Source organism: Chiloscyllium plagiosum, chromosome 1 (assembly GCF_004010195.1).
Source record: "Chiloscyllium plagiosum isolate BGI_BamShark_2017 chromosome 1, ASM401019v2, whole genome shotgun sequence".
Classification (NCBI taxonomy): domain Eukaryota; kingdom Metazoa; phylum Chordata; class Chondrichthyes; order Orectolobiformes; family Hemiscylliidae; genus Chiloscyllium; species Chiloscyllium plagiosum.
Genome location: NC_057710.1, coordinates 118,663,421 through 118,685,053, shown reverse-complemented (window position 1 = coordinate 118,685,053; position 21,633 = coordinate 118,663,421). Strand labels below are relative to the sequence as shown.

Sequence of the window (21,633 nt, the reverse complement as noted above, 5' to 3'; positions counted from 1 at the left end):
TGGTAAGGGTTTGGCGATGGAGACAGCCCAGGACTTGCATGTCCTTGGTGGAGTGGGAGGGAGAGTTGAAGTATTCAATCACAGGCTGGTAGGGTAAGCTGGTGCGGGTGTCCCAGAGATGTTCTCTAAAATGATCCGCAAGTTGGCGTCCTGTCTCCTCAATATAGAGGAGACCACAACGGATGCAATGGATACAGTAGATGACATTAGTGGAGGTACAGGTAAATTTCTGTCGGATGTGGAAGGATCCTTGGGGGCCACGGACAGAGGTGAGGGGGGAGGTGTGGGCGCAGAATGTTTATAGGACAGGTTGTTAGTGTTTCTGCCTGTAATCAGCAAGTTCTACTTCCTTGTATCTATGGTGACAGACAACCTGTCTCTTATTGAAGAGCATTGGAAAGACAGCCAATTTCAGCTGGCTAACATAGCGTGTATTAACAAAAACAAACTGAACCACAGAAGCAAGACGTTTATCTAATTGGCACATTGCTTTATGGCAGTGAAGTCTGCTCAACTTAACCCTAACAAGAGAAAAGACCCAAAAACTTGCATCACCGATGCTTATTTTGCATTTTCAATATCACATAGAAAGACAAAGTTACCTGTGAAACAGTCCGTTGTAATACAAACATGTTAGTGCTCATCCCGCAAAGAAGGTGGCCCTGGCTTGGGCATGTGTATCGGCTGGCAGATGGCTACATTCCCAGTGATCTTCTATATGGGCAGGTAGGCCTTACCAAGAAACCAGCAGCTCCAATTCAAGGATGTTGTCAAAAACATGTCACGGCATGAAAACCTCAACGTCAAATGTGACGATTGAGCAACTCCAGCCTATAATCAGAGTACGTAGCACTCAGTTGTGAGCAGGAGTTTGCCTCCATGCTGACAGGTTGTGCTGGCTTTTATGGCTCCACAACGGGCACGCTTTCAGTGAAAGGCACATAATGTACAATCAGTGGCCAGCCCAGTGCTATTCTACATACTTCTGACATGATTTCCATAATAGTGGAAATCAGGAACTGGCATGCCATTTTCAAAGAAATATCGGCAATTGAGGCTACTAACAGGCCGATTGAATGAAAAAATACACAGCGCACCCTGTGAAATGGGTGGGTGAGAGAGGTGGGCAAGATTCAGGAGGTAGTTTTTTTTAAGGTGGGGAGGATTACTCTGTGTGCCTGAGCTTGCCCAGCCCATGACAGGCTGTTCCTACCCTTTGTTCCATTCCACCTGGCCTTCCAATGTGACTCCTGAGCCCCCGGCTCCTCATTTCTGCCTGTTCTAAAACCCATGAGCTACCATAGTGCTAGATCCACTGCTCTTCTTGGAGCCTCTTTGCAGTTCCAGCAGTGCTGGGACTAAGGAATGGGTACCACTGAGATTGCAGAATCTGGTGCTGGCTGTACTGTAGATAGGCTAAGGAGCTGGTGCTCAGCGATGGGTCCAGGATCTCACCCACAGTCAGGCTGACAAACCCTGATGGAGGAGGGGAGGAGAACTATTCGATAAGGCTGGGAGGCACAATTATGGGGAGGAGTCCCCAGACTGGGACTAGCTACCCAGCATGTAATGCCCCTCTTAACAGGGCAGCACCCTGAAGAGTTAAAGCAGTTGAGCTGCACACTGTGTTCCTCTGCCCATTAATCAGAGGAGAAGCAGGATTTATTGACCATCCTTAATTGCCCTCGAGAAGATGAGACTGAGCTGCCTTCTTGAACTGCTAGGCACATACAGACTGCAGTTAGGAAACAAGCTCCTAGATTTCAACCTAGATATTGAGTGAAGAGTGATACAATTTGATTCAGGATGGTCGTGTGTTCGGGAGGTGTTCCCATGCATCTACTGCCCCTGACCTTCAGGTGGTAGAGGTCATGAAGTTCCTATAAAATCCTGGATAGGTTGTGGGGAGGCAGTTTCATTGGACCAGTCATCCAGAGGTCCAGAAGAATGTTCTGGAGACATATAAATCTGACCATGGCAGAAGGTAAAATGTGAATTTGTAAGGACTGAATTTTCTTATTTTTCTGTATTTTTGATTGTGGACTTAGGTAGGAAAAGAACTATTTTAAAAACAAAGATTTGTTGAGGGACTACTGCACTTTTTCCGAAAACATGTAACTTAATACTCATTGTAAATGCAGTTTGCACAGCTGCTTGTTTTTAAAAATGCTGAAGTGTAGTTTGTAGGTGAGCTGCAGCCAAGGGCTTTGTATCAATGGCAATTCATCTGCAGTAAATTAGCTGATTGGTCTGTGGACTAGAGACCAATTATCAATGACAAAAGTCTTCTGCCTGCTAACAACTATGTGATTGGCTCCCAAAGAACTGCTTGGGGCAGTGAGCAGTCAGGAGAAAGTGAGGATTGCAGATGCTGCAGGATCAGAGTCGAATGTGATTCCTGATGAAGGGCTTATGCCCAAAACGTCAACTCTCTCGCTCCTAGTCTGCTGTGCTTTTCCAGTGCCATCCTTTGCGACACTGAGAGCCGCTGTCAGATCTTCTCAAAGCCAGGAGCTGTTTCTATTCTCTGCAGTAAAATAACACTTTTAAGCTTGAAGAAAAACTGTTTATTATTCTTTAACAACTGCTGTAACCTGTGACTTGTAATGAATAATTATGAGATGATCATAATTATGGAGCAGCTATTCTGTGCCTCTTGTAATCAAGTGGAAACATCCAGAGTAGGAAGAAATGAGAAGGAGCATTCTGATCAGCACAAGAAAATCATCTCAGCAAATGCAGTGAATAGGAACCATGGAACTGCTTTCCCTCCACCCAGAATATTGAATGTTTTGTTTCCCGTCCATGTCTGTCCATATGAGTGTTATACTAAGTATTTCTAAATGCTCTGCCAATAAATCCCTTATAACATACTCGAGAATTTTCCCACAACAAATGTTAAGCTAACTGTTTTTGTCTTCCTTCCTTTTTGAGTGAGGGTATTACATTGCCAGTTTTCCAGAATGCTGGGACTTCTCCAGAATCCAACAATTCCTGGAAGATCACCACCTGCAAATTCTTCTCGAAGCTACTGACCACGCTGACATGGAAATACATCACTGTTTCTTCACTGTCGGTCAGGCAAAATCCTGGAATTCACTCCCCAACAGCATTGTGGGGTCTACTTACAGAATATGGAGTCCAGCAGTTCAGGAAAGCAGCTCACCACCACTTTAGTAAATGCCAGGCCCAACCAGCAATGCCAATGTCCCATGAGTGAATAAAAGAAAAGTGTTAAGTCTGGTGGTGCTCCAGAATATGTGTTGGGTTGCTTTATACCGTTATATGCTATATAAATGTAGATTGTTGTTAGACACAAAGAGAATTTGTGACCCAGGAGGAGGCTCTTTGGCTCAGCGTGCTTGGGCTGTTGAATGATAAATGTTGGCCAGGACTCTTAAAAGAATTCTCCTGCTCTTCCTCAAAATGGTGCCGTGGGATCTTTTACATCGAGCTGAAAGGGGAGAGGGGCCTCGTTTCAATGTCTCATCTGAAAGATACATAGTTCCCTGGGCCATTTGGGAGATCAAACACATTTGTTCTCTCCTGGACTGCTGTCGAAATGTGACACTGCAGAAAAGAAAATCAGGACAGATGTGTAACAGGCAGCTGATCTGATACTTCTCCATTTACACCAGTGGAGAAAGTTTAAAAGATTCCTAAACCCTGCAAAATAAACAAATAAACACCTCCACTAACTTAGCAAATACATGAAGGACTTGCATAACAATATGCTTTTTCCGGCCAGGTGTCATCCTAAACCTTTTTGAAATGTGTTGTGATTGACTCACATTAACATCCTTAATAGAGTAACCACAATCATAGCAGCTGACAATCTCACTTTAAAACTGCACAATTCTTAATGTACAGTAGCCTGATCTAAAGTTCAATTTATTACAAGGTATCTTTTTCTTTCAGCAAAAGGGTTACATGAAAAAGAATACTGAAACTATTCCCGTCTTTGTTTATGCTGATCCATACACCCCCAGCCAAAAGAGTCCTGGCCAATACTTATCACTCAACAAGCAGCAGCACAGGCACACTGAGCCAAGTATCCTCCTCTTGTGTCACAAATTCTCTTTGTTTCTAACAACAATGTATATTTATATAGCATATTTAAAATAGTAGAGCACATTCAGGAGCACTATCAAACAGACTTGACACTTTAATTCGCTCATGGGACATGGACATTGCAGTTGGGCCCGGCATTTATTTACCAGAATTGCCCTTGAGAAAGAGGTGGTGAGCTGCCTTCCTGAACCGCTGAACTCCATGTTCTGTACGGAGACCTCATAAAGCTGTTGGAAAGCAAATTTCAGATTGCCATCAAGAGCTCTTGGAGCTGGTACTGGGCTGCACATTAGCTCACTAGGCATGGCCTTTCTCTTACAGGAGAAGTTGGATAACTGACTACATTTAGATTAGATTAGATTACTTAGATTAGATTACTTAGTGTGGAAACAGGTCCTTCGGCCCAACAAGTCCACACCGACCCGCCGAAGCGTAACCCACCCAGACCCATTCCCCTACATTTACCAATTCACCTAACACTACGGGCAATTTAGCATGGCCAATTCACCTAACCTGCACATTTTTAGATTGTGGGAGGAAACCGGAGCACCCGGAGGAAACCCACGCAGACACGGGGAGAATGTGCAAACTCCACACAGAGAGTCGCCTGAGGCGGGAATTGAGCTCGGGTCTCTGGCGCTGTGAGGCAGCAGTGCTAACCACCGTGCCGCCCACATCTGCTCTTTAATCTGTGGCTCTCAGAATTACTGCTCCAACATGAAGCTTGAAGCACTCCTAGTGTTTTTTGTCCTTAGTTTTGTTTTGTCTTGCTAGACCTGCTAGAAACAGAGATTTATGCTGTAGTACTGTTTTTCTAACCAATTCCATCTGTGATCACGAAATGACGCCAAACCTTTCATGAGAGGAAGTTGTTGAAGAAGCTTGATTAAATCATGATGACGAATATTAAGTAACTTCCTCTCAGCCAACAATGGCTCCTTTACAATATCACCAATCTGGTATTTCAATCTACTGGTGAGCACCAAAATGGAATTAAATATTCAGTAATATCCAAAATTGGACCGACTTAAAAACTTTAAGTTTGTTCTGCTGCAAAGATACTATGACACTTTTTCCTGTTAGTTTTGTCATTATAAGCATGCATAATATCAAAATATGTTCATCCAACCATGTGAATGTTACACTGGAGGATAGTATACAATAGATCAGCATCTCTCACTTATACCAAGTGTTTTGGAGAAGCCAGTGTTGGACTGGGGTGGACAAAGTTAAAAATCAGAGTCGAGATGTGATGCTGGAAAAGCACAGCAGGTCAGGGAGCATCTAAGGAGCAGGAGAATCGACGTTTCGGGCAAAAATCCTTCATCAGGAAAGAGGCAGAGAGTTGAGGGGTGTGAGATGAATGGGAGGGGGGTAGGGCTGGGGAGAAGGTAGCTGAGAGTGTGTCACAACCACCTGATGAAGGAGCAGTGCTTTGAAAACTAGTGCCTCCAAATAAACCAGTTAGACTATAATCTGATGTTGTGTGATTTTTTGAACTTTGTACCATGTGGTTATTGTGACAGTGGCAGGGAGACTATGACAGCTTGTTGTGCTAAAATATTTTATTCTTATCATGTTGATTTTCTTGACATTTTAGTGGGATCTTCAAAGTAAATTTCCAAAGCATTGTTATGAGTTACTTCTGTACCTGATTTTCCTAACAGTACAGCAATACTGATATGTCCAATTTCAATAGCAGTCTAGAAGCAAGCAAATGCATTTGATTGTCCGTATAGTCTATGTATCTGACCTGTTTGGTTTATTTAGCCAAATTGAGCTCTGAAAATCTGTGGGCTTCAATTTCCATATTTAGGTGAACATTGTTTTCACTAGTGTTGTCAGGGCTAACTGCCAGAATTTGTGAGTTCATGTAAGTCACACTATGTAGCTAATGTACATGGGGTAGTTGAATACTCAAACCCTTACATACAGATCTCTGGCATCAGCCACTCCCATTCAATTGGAAAACCTAGCACTTACTGAGCATTAGGAAAGGGTTATCGATGTTACTTCTTTGATGGTTTAGGTAATTTTCCTCATTGTGATGGTTTCAACTTAGGCCCATCTTAAGAACTGTACATTTCCACACACACTCTTTATCTGCACCAGTTCCTGATTGACCCAGGTCTGCAGGTTTCACCCCTTTAATTAGCTCCCCGTGTAATGTGGAAACAGTGGACACCTGAACAACATGATCCTTGGAGGAGATCTCCACTGGAGTTATGCCAGGAATGTGAATGAAAATTTGGAGCGCTTTTCTCTAATATAAAGGGAAACAATGGAAGATTATCCAAAGAACCGAAGGCAGAAATAATAAGCAGGCAGTTAGACATGAAGTGAGTTGTGTCACATTCACAAACTTGTGTGAGTGAAAGGAAAATAAGAGATATTGGGTGCACTTAAATAAAGCATGAGATTTGCTTTGCAATGTACACCTGGCTATTGAGATGGAGCGGTAGAATGTATAAGAAACAGAATATCTGAATGATTAAAGAACAGAAAGCAGCCAAAAACTAAAGTTAAAAAGCAAATCCATGACGTCTATGACAGACATTATAGAAAATTACATGGCCAGGATCTTCCTGGTTTTGGACTAAGTCTGAAAATGGATAAATTTGCAGGAGGGAAAAAAAAGCTTACAAAGATGTAAAAGCCACTGACAATCAGCAATAGTGGTTGGTTGTCTGCAGGCTTTCTGCTGATATTTGGAGCCTCAGTATGAAGAAGTCCCAGACACCAAGATCTGGCAGCCAATCAGAAGTGGAGATCGTTCCTCTTTCTGGTGGATCTCACCCTGGATTCCCAGGATGAAGAATCAGCTGTGATCAAGGTCAACCTCCTTCTTTGCACCCCTCGTTTGTGTCGCAAGGTGGGAGCCATGGAGAGAGGGAGCAGGCTGTTTGGAAGCAAGACAGGATATGACACTTAGCAGCCGACCTCCAACCGAGCCCACTGATTGTGCACAGTGTAGGATTGAGCAAAAATCCTCATATTCTGAAATACTGGACCAAAATCCGGGACTTTTCAAATTGTTTTTTTTAACTTTTAAAAATTAAGCAGCTGGGCCATGTTCTGGGAGAATACACAGACACAGAGATAGTTGCCTGGAACCATTGCTCAGCCTGAAGATCCGATTCACACCTCGACTCTGAAAGAACAATTAACCAGACCTAACACTCTAGACTGAAAGTTAGCTTTTACCCTTTGGGCTACTCCAACCCAGACATTACGGGGCCTAGCAAGACATTCAACTTTGATTAACATTCATGCTCAGAGATACTGGACATTCCACTTAAACAAAATACATTCACACCTACACTTAACTATCAAGAAGCCAACTGACCTCAAAAGGGCACCCCAGTAATACAATGGCAAGTGCAGATTTGGCACAAAGATAACAGGCCCACAATTAGTATAATCACAGGCCCTGATCTCACCTGAGAGCGCTATCCCCGCAGCTACCATCAGGAGAAGGATGGTAAAGAGTGATTCTCTCAGAGAACTAACTGCATAACTATCTCCGGAAGTGGTCATTCCAAAACCCACTAACACAGGCCTGTTCCTTACCAGGGGAACCAATGATGACCGACCACGACCAGCAGATCTGAGAACCAACAACCTCTGAAAACCACCGACCCAACCGATATCACAAGGTCTCATGCACATCCTGAGGTGAAAATTGGCTCATAAAAACCACCAGAAAGCAAGAAGAACCAAGTATTCACCCGTAACTCTACGACACATCCTACCACAGACTCAACCCAGACAGGAGGCCTAAACCATCCAAAATCTTCATCAAGGCATTGGGTATGGCAAGTAGGAGCAGTACATCAAAATCGCAAATTCTCCCCAGTGGTGAACTTAACTCCTGAGACCCCAAAGTTTCCAACATAGCGAACAAGGAGTGGGAGGTGGGTGGTTACAGAGCAGGGGACCCCAAGCGTAAGAAGCCCAATAATAATTTCTGTGATAAAAATCTGCTGTTTAGTTCAAATATAATGTTTAACCTGTATTCAATTTAATAGAGTATCTAATTACTGTCCTCTGTATTACTGTGTCTATTTCACTGCTTCATTGCATTTGGCTTTTATTTCTTGTATAATACTTACCCTTTTGAAGTTAAATAAACACAGAGATTCTCTTGCCCTGAAACACCTGCCTACTGCCTTCTTCATTTCACATTCCCTAAGCAAGTCCAGTGTCAGAACCAGGGATCTGGGGGTGATTTGAACCATCCAAAAATCAGCAAATTACTGATCGCAAACCAGAAACCCTCCAACAGATTGAGGGCCCCCACCCTAAAGTGACAGCCTGCCCACCAAGGTTAACCAGTTGGGCAGGCCAACTCTACGTCACCCTGCCTGGAGCTGAAATAATTGCAGCTATCTAATTGATCACCTCTTGATTAACTGAGGGGTGCAAAGATGGAGGTTGGACTTTCCCACCCAGAATTTTATTTATACAAGGTTGGGAGAGTGGTGTTCTGGCCTGCTACCATCCCAACCTAATAAAGTTCACTACCTTCGACTGGTACCAGACTATTCCACCCTTAGATTATGCAGCACAGAAACAGGCTGTTCATTCTAATTCTTTTGTGTCATGTGAAGACCAGAAGTGGAAATATTACCTCCACATCAACCCTATCCAAGACATACATATTTTTTAAAAAATTAGATCACTTCAAAATATTTTTCCATAAGTACAATTTTTTCAATCTTCCCTGATAGCTGTAAACTCTCAGCTCAGATCTGATCCTTGTAATCCTACTTTAGGCTTACTCAAGTGCTTCTCCTTGTCGGTTTTAGTTGTATTTAGTTGAACCGCAGAACATAGTATAACCAGGGTCCTACACAAGTTTAACATTTTTTTGAATTCACTTGTGAGATGTGGACATCAGTGGCTGGGCCAGCATTTATTGCCCATCCCTAGCTTCCCTTGAACTAGGCTAATACAGAGGGCAGCTGAGAGTTTACCACATTGCTCTAGGTCTGGCATCACATGTATATTAGACAAGATGAAGATGGTAGAGTTCTTTCCCTGAAGGACTTCAGTGAGCCACATGTGTTTTTCCCAATAATTGGCAATGTTTTGCAGGAGATTATTAATTCCTGAATATCTTTTGCTGAATTCAGTTTTCACCATCTGCTGTGGCAGGTTTCAAATCCAGCTCTCTACAGCTTTGTCTGATTTCTGGATTAATAGTCTAGAAATAGTACCACTAGGCCATTGCCCCACTCTAGTTAACATAACTTAATTACATCTTAATTCTATACACTAGAAATAAATCCCAGTGTTTTAATAGCACATTAAAATGCTTTATTAATCTATGATATGTCTTATATAAAATTATGTATTCACCTAGGTCCCTGGATCCCTTCACTCATCCACTCCATTCAATCTCTTAATTTCTAAGCATATTGATGTTTTTATTATTTCCACTGAAGGGCATCATCTTCCATTTGTCCAATTTAAAAGTCATCAACCACTTAATTGTTCAGTCTGTAAAATTAAAAAAAATATTCTTCTGGTCTTAAGTTGCATGCTTCCTGTGTTAAATATACTCACTAGAATATCAGATATCAGAAACAATGAGACACTGAAGGTCAAAATAGGAGGTAAACCTACGAAAAGTGTAGAAACTGAACGCTAGAAGTATTAGGAATAAGGTACCACAAGTGGAAATTACTTGCAGCAGGAAGAAAACCTACAAAGTAGAAGGAATATGAAAAACATGTCAAACCCTAGAGGACGATAATAAGTACAACATACAATGACACAGGGTTCCAAAAATCTAAAGCAGACGTGAAAGGAAGTGATGAAGCCTATAGTTAGGAACATAAGGGAAGCCAAAATGCTAATCCTTGGGTGTGGAAAGACCTATTTTCATTAAACATCTTCTGTCAAAAAAACTAAATACAGGTATGTTATCAGAATAAGAAGGCAGTTTGTTTTATGAACAGAAAATGAAAGATCGGTAAGATTATTCAGAGATTTCAAGCAACTAAACGTAATTTCTGAATCATCTGAAGTGATTTCGAGTCCAAGTTGGCCAACGAAGTGCATGGATGCTTCATGACACCTTGTTCTTTGGAAGCCATTGAGACCCAGAGAGACACTAGAATATCAGATATCAGCAACAATGAGACACTGAAGGGGAAAAAAGGAGGTAAACCTACGAAAAGTGTAGAAATTGAATACTAGAAGTATTAGGAATAAGAGATTTGAGACCCAGACAGATGACCGGCGACTATGGCAAGGACTGAATGACATCACAGGTTCTAAGTAGAGACAGTGCAAGATAGCAGGCGATGACACATCCGTCCCCAGATGGTCTCAACGCCTTCTATGCTTGCTTTGAGCAGAATAGGTAACACCTATTCCGATAAGTCCTGACGAACTTATCCCAACAGTCACTGCATCAGAGGTCAGATCAGTTTTCCTTTGTGTGAATCCAAGCAAAGGGATGGGACCAGACGGAGTACCAGGCCGTGCTCTCAGAGCATGCGTAATTCAACTGGCAGAGGTCTTCTTGGACATCTTCAACCTCTCCCTGCAGCAGGCCACTGTCCCTGCCTGTTTCAAGAGGGCCAACATCCTCCCTGTGCCTAAGAAGGCTCATGCAGCATGTCTCAATGATTACCGCCCAGTGGCCTTAACTTTGGTGGTCATGAAGTGCTTTGAAAGGCTGGTCATGGCATTAATAAACTCCAGCCTCCTCACTACTCTTGACCCACTCTAATTTGCCTATTGGACCAACAGATCCATGTCAGATGCCATATCACTTGCCCATCACTCCTCCTTACAACATCTTGTCACCAAGAACAGCTATGTAAGAATCCTACTCATTGACAGCAGTTCAACTTTCAACACTAATATCCCCTGGAGACTGATTCAGGAAGGGCTTATGACCGAAACGTCGATTCTCCTGCTCCTCGGATGCTGCTTGGCCTGCTGTGTTTTTCCAGCACCACATTTTCAACTCTGGTATGGCAACTGTACCATTTAAGATCGGAGATGATTACAGAGAGTGGTAAACTCGACCCGGACAATCACAAAGGCCAACCTCCCATCTGTGGAATCCATTTATCAGGCCCACTGTCAAGGAAAGGCCGCCAGCATTCTCAAAGATCCATCCCACCCTGGCAATGTTTTTCTCCAACCTCTACCATCAGGGAGAAGGTACAGAAGCCTGAACACATGCACCAGCAGTTTCAAAACAGTTTCTGCCTTACTCTTGTTAGAATACTGAATGGACTCACAAACTCTTAGCATTCGCCTGTACCTGTGTTCTTGTTTTTGCCGCCGTTTACCTTGTATTTATTTATCTATGCCATTTAACTATGGGATCTGCCTGTATTGCTCGCAAGACAATGCATTTTACTGTGCCTTGCTGCACATGACAATAAATTCATAACTTGATAATGGTCCACAATAATCCAGAATCGGAACTGAGTGTAACAGCACTCTTAATGGATAGTGATGATGATGATCATGATCATGTTTTAATTCAATGGAAAGAAAAATTGTACAAAGTCATTTATACTCCTTAGATGTGATTACACCAAGGGTTCGATAACATTGCACTACACTTTTGTTTACAAATGACTGGTTGGGAGAATTACAAAATTACACTTTTAAGATGTTTAATAGTAAGGATTTTCCTTCTATCTTCCATTAAAATTCATTAAATTACAGAAGCAAATACAAATTCAAACTAATTCTGCAATTTGTTTGGTTCAGTGCAGGCTTTCTCCTGGTCCTTTCAGTTTTTTTTTAAGAGACAAAAACGCTGCAGATACTTGAGTCCAAGGTAGACAAGGAGGAGGCTGGAAGAACACAGCAAGCCAGGTAGCATCAGGAGGTGGAGAAGTTGATGTTTTGGGTGTAACTCTTCTTCAGGACTGAGGAAGGGTTACAGCCAAAATGTTGACTTCTCCACCTTCAGTTTTTTTTGGCAGGAATGAACAGATGTTTTAAGCAAGCATGAAGAGAGGTATTCTTCACTTTGTAGCTCAACTGAGTGAGAGAACTTGGGAATGTGGTGACTGAGGGTATTTTAATGGATAATCCCTTTCTGAAATCAAGTTTAGTTTGCACTTGTTTTCACCTTATTACTAGAGTCATACGGCATGGAAACAGACCCTTGGATCCAACTTGTCCATGATGACCAGGTTTCCCAAACTAAACTAGCCCCACTTGCCTGCATTTGGCCCATAACCCTCTAAACCTTTCCTATCCATGTACCTGTACAAATTTCCTTTAAATGTTGTAACTGTACCTGCAGCCATCACTGCCTCTGGTAGTTTATTCCATAAATGCACTGTCCTGTACGTGAAAAAATAGCTCTCTTAAAATCTTTCCCCTCTCACCTTAAACCTATGCCCTCTAGTGGTGGACTCCCCTATCATAGGGAAAAGACCTTTACTTTTCACCTTATCTATGTCCCTCATGATTTTATGAACCTTTATAAGGTCACCCCGTCAACCTCCTATGCTTCAGGGTAGAAAGTCTCAGCCTATCCAGCCTCGCCTTGTAACTCAAACCCTCCAGTCCCACCCATGGGAAATGGGCATCACTGGCTGCTTTTGAGAAGGTGGTGTTGAACTGCCTTCCATTTTTTGATTTGGCATTTAACTACACATATTGTTAAGGTCCAATTTCTTGCAGTTGAGAATAAGCAGTTCCCTATTGTCAAGGCAGCTGCAGGCAGCTAATCAAGTTGCTATTTAGAATCTGCTTGTCGAGTCAATAGTGTCGGTTTATCTCAGTGGAATTTAAGCTAGCATAACTGCAAGTGCTCTTGCTAAGCACACAATGTAAGCAAACACAAAGATAGCAGATTGTCACTAAATGCAGGTGAAGTCTGAATGTAAACTCAGGAATCGGGTAAATGAGGGAATTTGGTGCCAAATGGGAGGAGATATTGTTTTGAGCTTCAGAAAAAATAATGGGCTGAGTGAGAGAGAGAGAGGAGCCAGAAACTGGCAGTGGAGCAAGGAGCCCAGAAGCATTAGTTGCAAGAGCAGATAAGTGTAGTGGATAAGTTTTATATTTTTCTTTCTCTAAATGGGGGCAGTAGTTTAAACAGGAATTGCGGAGATATAGGTATTGCCTTAATTTGTGGATCAACTAGTTAAACCACTTTAGATAATTATAGATACTGGCTGAGTAATATTTATAATCTTAATTAGTTAACTACAACACAATAAAGTTGGTAGGGTAAGTGATCTGTTGTACTTATAGATGTAGGATCAAGTGGACAATCTGTGTGCTCCATGGTAACTACATTGGCAGCAAGTGTCTGCCACTTGAGGAACTTTTGCCTTTGAGTTTCTGAACTGGAGTCAGAACTTTGGATATTGGAATGCGTCAGGGAGGGGAACGTTATCCACACTCGTTGCTTCAGGAAATAATCATATCCCTTAAGTGGAGTATTTTGAAGATGGTTTATGGTCAAGGATTTGAGGACATGACTGTCAGTAAAGCAGTCATCCTTGTGGTTCAGGTGAAATTCAGGAATTCACAAATTTGGGTTCTGGCTTTTAATTCAGCCCCTAGCTATTCACCCTCTCCAAGCAGAAACTCTGTCCTAGTACTACCTATGTTGTTGGTACCTACATAGTTTACGATTGCTGGATCCTTCCCTTCCCACTACAAATTCTTCTCAAACCCAGAGTAAATGTTCCAAACCCTGGCAGTGGAAAGAGACACAGCCACTTGAACCATTGTTTGCAGAACTGTGACGATTAACTTGTCTCTGACAAACACTACAGTTCTATTAATGTACCCTGCTTGAATTACGGTAATCTTCCAAAATTTTCTAAAATTCTTGCAAGCCCTGGTGGTTTGGAAAGCCTCAAATATAACACCTCTGTTCAAGAAAGGAGGGACATAGAAAGCAAGAAAATATAGTCCAGCTAGCCTAACCTCTGCGGTTGGGAAAATGGTAGAATTCATTATTAAATCATGAATAGTGGGACATTCAGAAAACCATAAATCTTTCAGGCAGAATCAGCATAGTATTGTGAAAGGGAAATCATATTTGATATTTGAGGATATTACAATTATGTGGATAAAAGAGAACATATGATATTGTATACTCGGACTTCCAAAAGGCCAAAGATGAAGTGCCCAAGGTAAGGGAAGATGGTGTTGGGGTGATATATTAACTTGGACAGAGGATTCTTAATTTACAGGAAATAGAAAGTGAGAATAAACTGGGCATTCTGAGTTTGGCGTACTGTAATTAGTGGAGTTCCACATGGATCAGTACTGGGATCCCAACTATTATGACTTATATTAATGATTTATATGAAGAGACTGTTAAATTGCAGCTAGATTGATACAAAAATGCACAGCAAGGAATTTTTTGAGGAGGATACAAAGGAGCCTGCAAAAAGATAGAGCTAGAGTAAAAAAAAGGCAGATTGACTGTAATGTGGGAAAGTGTAAATTTGTCCACTTTGGTTGGAAGAATAAAAAAGCAAAGTATTATTTAAACGGAAAGATACTGAAGATTGCTGCACAGTGACTCAACATCCTTATACATGAATCACAAAAAAAAATTAAAAATCACTCAACATCAGGTTATACTCCAACTGGTTTATTGGGAAACACTAGCTTTCGGAGCACTACTCCTTCATCAGGTGGTTGTGGAAACTGTCCATCAAAATGTGAACGCAACCACGTGCTTCCAAATAAACCTGTTGGACTATAACATGGTGTTGTGTGATTTTTAACTTTGTACACCCCAGTCCAACACCGGCACCTCTAAATAATAAAAAAAACAAGAAATTATAGCAAGTACTTAACAAGCCTAACAGAATTTTGATTTTGTTGTATGGAAGATGGTATACAAAAAATTAAGAAATCTTGCTACAATGATAGATGGGAATGTTAAGATTATATGTCGGAGTATTTTGTGTATTGGTCACCTTACTTAAGAACGGACACAGATGGCACTGGAGCCCGTAGATTCATTAAACTAGGATGAGGAAAGATTGAGCATATTGACCTCTCCTCATTGATGTTTAGAGGAACGAGAGGTGATATTTTTGAAACATACAATTCTGAGAGGGCCTGACAGAGAAAATGTTGACAGGATGTTTCATCTTAAGGAGTCTCTCATTTAAGATGGATACAAGAAGGAATTTGTTCCTTCAGCAGATCATTGGTATTTGGAATTTGGTCTCACAGACAGCACTGAAGGCTGGATCATTGAATATATTCAAGACTGAGTTAGACAAATTTTGATTAATAAGAGTTAGGAGGGCAGGCATGAAAGTGGAGTTAGGGACACATCATTTCAGTCATGACCTTATTGACTGGAAGAGCAGGCTTGAACTGCCAAATGGCCTATACCTGCTCTTTTTTTTAATTCATGCACAAGACAAGGACATTGCTGGCTGCACCACCATTTATTGCCCATTTCTAATTGCCCAGGGGGCAGTTAAGAGTCAACCACATTGCTGTGGGTTTGGAGTCACTTGTATTCCAGACCGAGTTGGCATGGCATGGTCCTCCCAAAAGGACATTAGTGATCCAGATGGGTTTTTAAGACAATGGACCACGGTTTCATCAGTAGATTCTTAATTCCAGATTTTTATTGAATTCAAATTCCACCATTTGCCATGGTGACCTTCAAACCCAGGTCCCCAGAACATGAGCAGGGTCTCTGGATTAACAGTCTTGCAATAACACCATTAGGTCATTGCCTCCATTCTTATATTTCTATGTTTTGAAATTCCAGGGAAACACTAACCAGAACAAAGCAGGCGAGAAAAATATATAGGTGCATAAAACCCCATCGCAGTGTAGTTTTTTTTGAGGGTGGGAGAAACCGGAAAACATGGCTGCCTACACTTGAGCTTGCATTCAATTACAGTGGGGTTACATGGAGTTCCAAACCAAGCTTCATCAGTTTCATTTGTCAATGCAGCAATAAACTAACATTTACATTTAATGTGTTTTGAAATGTTAAAAGCTTGCTGTAGATTATTTCATGGATAAACGTTTCAATTTATAACAGCACTTGTTGTTCATCTCAATTCGTTGACAGATCCAATCTTCCCATTACATCCAAATAGCTTTTTGAATGATTTCCAGTCTGCCCTGCCAATAACTTTCACATAAGGAGTCTTTGAGAGTGTTGATTATTTTTCTAATTGTCTCCTTTTTTTATTATTTATCTTCAGGTCTACGTCTGACATTCACTGATTTTACTTCATGCAATATGTCAGCTGAAGTAACCAACCTCACAGAAAATTAAGTACAGCGCAAAAATATCCCACACACCTTTGTCCTCTCAGTATCGTCATTGTGCTGACACTGAGAGCACATCATTTCCTACTGTCATTTTAGAGTCATCAAGGCAGAGTCATACAGCCTGGAAACAGACCCTACTGTAAAACCAATTCATGCCAACCATAAACTAGCCCCACCTGCCTGTGTTTGTCCCATATCCCTCAAAACTTTTCCTATTTATGTATTTGTCCAAATACCTGTTAGCTGTACCTGCATCCACCATTTCCTCTGGAAGTTGTCAACCACTCTCTGTGTGAAAACAAAGTTGCTCCTTGTGTCTTTTTAAAATCTTTCTCCTCTTACCTTAAAATATTTCCCCTAGACTTGAAATTCCCCACTATAGGGAAAAGACACCTGCCATTCACTTTATCTGTACCCTTCACAATTTTGTAAACATTTGATAAAAGTATTTTATACAATCTCTATTTTCTTCCAAGTTTCAAAACTATAGACTCCAGTCAAGTTATTTTAACCCCAATCATGAAGACGCTGAATGATTACCTTCATCCTGGTTTATTAACAAAGCAAATAACACCTCTAAAAATCATGGAATTTCTTGCCACTTTGTTTGGAAGGCTTGGGAGATTTGGTGATGGGGAGAAAAAGTGTCAACCTTTTACTTAAGACTTCCTATCAAATTCTTTTAGAGTTATGTTTGTCTTACAACATTTTGTGTAGCCAGTAAAGGGAAAATAAATATAGAAAAGAGTGATGAATGCTTTTACTTTCAAAACCTTGATTGCTTTTGTGGAAGGGTTTCAGAGACAAACCTCCAATGATTGGAAGGTAAGGTAAGAATATACAATGACATTCTTTACGATGTGGTAATGAAGAAATCTCATAAATTGTATATTGAATTTATCAAAAAGAAATCTGACAGCCGATTCTGATAACTGTTAAAGGTGCTGACAGAAGGTTCAGGAAGTCTGTCATCAAGTTACCTCAGAAACAGGAAAGGAACAGCAGCTCAGTGATCACAGTAAAACCAAAATCCATTCATCAGCGACACATTGAAAGTTTTGCTCAGTATCAATCATATGGCAGTGATCTATTAAGCTTAGTGTGGGTTGAAGTAGAAACTGTATCCTCTGTACATGTTTTAAATTTAAATTCCAGAGTTTTGCCAACATTGAAATGGGAAGACTAGTAAATTTTGTTTTTTGAAAGAAACATTTCTTTTAACATAAAAGTCCTGATGTAAAAACTTCCACTAGTCTGAATATTTTTAAGTTAAAGTTCATATAATAGAGAAATTAAACATATTATATATTATACATTACTGTGTTGACTTGATTAAGTCGGCTAGAGTTAAGACATATCTATGAACTAACTTCTGAACTACAGTAGCCTATTTCCTTTGAGTCTGGGTCTAATGTTGGCAATAAACAGTTTGAATGCTTTACGGGTATTGGTATACTGTACCTTTTGTCCTGGTGGTCCCTGGGGTCCCTAGAAAAACAAAAGCACATTGAGGTGTTATTATCACATTGACAATTCGGCATTTGTGATGCATTCTCAAAATCTAATCCAATAAATGTTGCAATAGACCTTCTTATACTGCCTAATTTGTCAAGGTCACAGAAACCTTAAGATGATAGTGACACAAATACTGCAAGAGAATAGCTACTTAAATAGGGACTTGGAGGTGCCAGTGTTGGACTAGGTTGGACAAAGTTAAAAATCATACAATACCAGGTTATAGTTCACCAGGTTTATTTGGAAGCACGAGCTTTTGGAGCGCCACTCCGAGAGCTAGTGCTTCCAAATAAATCTGGTGGACAATAACCTGGTTTTGTATGATTTTTACTCAAATAGTAACTTAAGAAAAATAGCTACTGAAATGTGATTTTAGTTATAACGGGAGTGACATGCTTGGTTCACCAAAGGTATCTAATCTATTCCAGTTGGATCAAAGTGGCAGCTTGTGACACTACTTTCTTATGTTTGCTAAAGTGTTGAATGAACCTTTGGCATATTTTTCCTGTTAATGAAGTAAGCACAGAAGACATTTGGTTAAACAACACCATATGTCAGGCTGAGTAATGACTTGCATGTATAACCTAGATACAGTAGGTTCTTATTTATCCAAAATCCAGCTAAGAAGGTTGCTGATTTCTGATTTTACAAAAATACCATCAACTGAACGCCTTTGTTTTTCTCTTAGATTTGATAGAATTAACCAATTTGTCAGATCCCGAATGAACTCTGCTTATTCTAACAGAAAGAATTCATGAGCCTCATGAAAATAGCACCCTGTAGTCTAATAATCACCATACACCTGCTGCACATACTGCAAAATTTCACATTTGCATGGGAAGGAAAGCTTGGATTGAAACAGCACAAGTAGCTTAATTCTTCTCAGCAAAGATTATCTTTGAGGGCTGGGAGCTTAATTAGGCAGTCCCATAATTGTATAGATAATCTAAAATGATTCTTCTAAAGGAAAAGACTACGGTCCTTTACTTCCATTTTTAAAACTCAGTTTGGCTGTTGGAATAAATAGATCAAAAATATGGCTTTGCTCAATGTAATTCCTTCAAAAGGTGATGCAGGTGCTCCTGTAAGTGGGCATCGGTTTCTGGATAAAATAAGGGAGCTTTAGTAACGTTAATATTGGAATAAAGTTCCAGTATAAACCCATGATGACTTTGGCAACTTCTTTCCAACAAGCCAGCTCCTTCAATAACTCTCAAGCCAAAGTCAAGTTTTAATGGTGATGACATGATTTGTGACAAATTAGAAATGATGTTGTTAGAAAGAGAAAAGTGTCATGATCAGTGGTAGGGGAATAATTGATGGAACCAGCCACATTTTCAATTGATAGCTGGCACAGTCCCTTACGGAGGACCATACCATTGGCTCTGAAGAGAAGTCTCTCAAAGACTTGCTCACACTGGATTGCCCTGGTGCTGCTCTGTCCCAGATAGTGGGATTAATATTGAGTAGAATTAATAAACCTAAGGTGAAACATTTTCAATACTTCAGAAACGAATAATGGAGTAAAGCTTAGACAGAGACTGACATTTCAAAAACAAAAGAACAAGACTGTTGATGGTGTTTTGATCGACCATTTAATTCAGATTGCCATGGGTGAAATTCACATCTCTACTGAACTGCTGAAAGGAGCCCCTGGTCATTGAGCAGTGGTTCCTCTTAAAACAGGGTTAAATAAAATGGTCCTTCTTGGGAGAATGGGAATAGAAAAATGGCATCATTCAGAATTTTTGCTTCCTGCCTTTGAGTTTTTGAGAGTTACTACATGCAATATACACTTTCGAATACATAAACTAAGTTTTATTCTAGATGTAAGAATATAATCAAAGTAATCAAGACTGACAATTCAAAAACCCGTTTTTTCTCCTTTTCATTACATTTAGCAAATTCCAAATTTTAATAATGATTTGATATTTGAAAAGCACAACTCCATGTCCCTGCTTTGATCTTAATTTAAATTCTTTCCACTAAAACTGGAGGTATTGAAAAAACAATGTAACTTCCCAACACGCACGAATCAATAAAATGCCAAATATTGCTATGTAGGTTTACTAATTAACTGGTCTTAATAACTGCACAATCATTTACATTTCAGCCAATAAAAAACATTTCTCTTCATGAATTTAACAAACTAATAAAATAAACACACTTAAGCTGTCAATAAAATGGCATGTATTTTACGAACGTATAAATGCTATTAATCTCTACTTTAGTCATTAAGAGGAAGCAACAAAATATGATACGATTGAAATTTATTAGTGGCAAATTGAGTGTATTGACTGGTTGACAGACAATTGGATTTTGGTAGCCAGCTCTTCAAGTAACTGGAAAATAGTCACTTATTAAGTTCTTAATCTGCATCTTTGTTCCAAATTCAAACACTGAGGGTCACTTGGTGCTTAATGATGTTGAGAGGAGTGAGAGAAGAATGTTATTTAGTCCTAAAAGCAAAGGATAATATATTCAAGAAAAAATGACATTATCTACTAATACAAACATGAGGTGTGATAGAGTGGTAAAGATTCTAGGAATGGAAAATGTTCATGGATCAAAATTGTGATTAAATATCAGGAAAACATGTTCTCAACATGAGAAAACTTGCAAGATTATCAAAGGTAAGTTGAGTCAGGTGGAAAATCTGGGACTTGAAGATCTTCCACAAAATGAGAATTATTCATCCCTTTATGCATGCACCACCAGCATAACAAGTAGAGTTCATTTTTTGTACAATCTAGCCCACGTATTTAATCTCCAGTTTGTGTCAGGAGAGTAATCCTTAATCCAAAACATAAATATACAAAGTACCACTGAATGCATTATCATAAGTAGAGATAATTTCCATTACACCTTGGCATTGCATCAGTATAACACAAGATACAGTATTTCACTCACCATTAATCCAGTTTCACCTCTTGGTCCAATTTCCCCCTAAAATCAAAACATGAACTGGTTTAGAAAATTTCATTAGTATTTATATTTAAAAGTATTTTTCTTTAAAAATTGGTCAATGACATTAATATGATTTATTTTAGGATAAGACACATGTTCTGTATTTCCTTCATTGAATTCCACTGAGCCATTGAAGAGTGTTGGAAGTGCTGAAAGCACCCACGGAGTTGCAGCAAGCAGTGAAGGTATGTTGGCCTTCATAGCAAGAGGATTAGAGTCCAGGGTGTTTTGCTGCAATTGTACAGGGTGTTGGTGAGACCACACCTAGAGTATTGTCTGTGGTTTTGGTCTCCTTATCTGTAGAAGGATGTTCCAGCTACTGAAGAAATGTAACAAAGGTTTACCAGACTGATTCCTGGCAATGGCAGGACTGATATATGAAGACAGACTGGATAGGTTAGGACTACATTTTAAAAATTGGTCAATGACATTAATATGATTTATTTTAGGATAAGACACATGTTCTGTATTTCCTTCATTGAATTCCACTGAGCCATGGAAGAGTCATGGAAGAGCCATGGATAGGCCAGTTTAATGGACTACTGGCTGACACTGAATCCTCCAACCATCCATATCACAGGGGTTACCATTGAACAGAACGTGAAGTAAAATCAATATGCAAATACAAGGGTTACAAAAGCAATTCTGCACTGAATAATAGACCCTACCACCTAAAGAGCATGAGATATAGTAATAGGTTTAGGCCATTCAGCCCATTCCTTCACTCTGAAACTGCCGTTAAAAGAAAAAGTGGGTGGCACGGTGGCACAGTGGTTAGCACTGCTGCCTCACAGCGCCAGAGATCCGGGTTCA

The 21,633-nt window shown here is 40.2% G+C and overlaps 1 protein-coding gene across 12 annotated transcripts in view; it reads right to left on the bottom strand.

Moving 5' to 3' along the window:
• Positions 1-21,633, bottom strand: part of LOC122552211 (collagen alpha-1(XXV) chain) — a 647,058-nt gene that overhangs the window by 149,720 nt on the left and 475,705 nt on the right. For all 12 annotated transcript variants that reach the window (XM_043694864.1, XM_043694871.1, XM_043694887.1 and 9 more), the window contains exons 9-10: positions 20,764-20,799; positions 17,800-17,826 (exon numbers count right to left, since the gene is read on the bottom strand). In XM_043694864.1, coding sequence (XP_043550799.1) covers positions 17,800-17,826; positions 20,764-20,799 — 63 coding nt within the window. The remainder of the gene's footprint in view (positions 1-17,799; positions 17,827-20,763; positions 20,800-21,633) is intronic.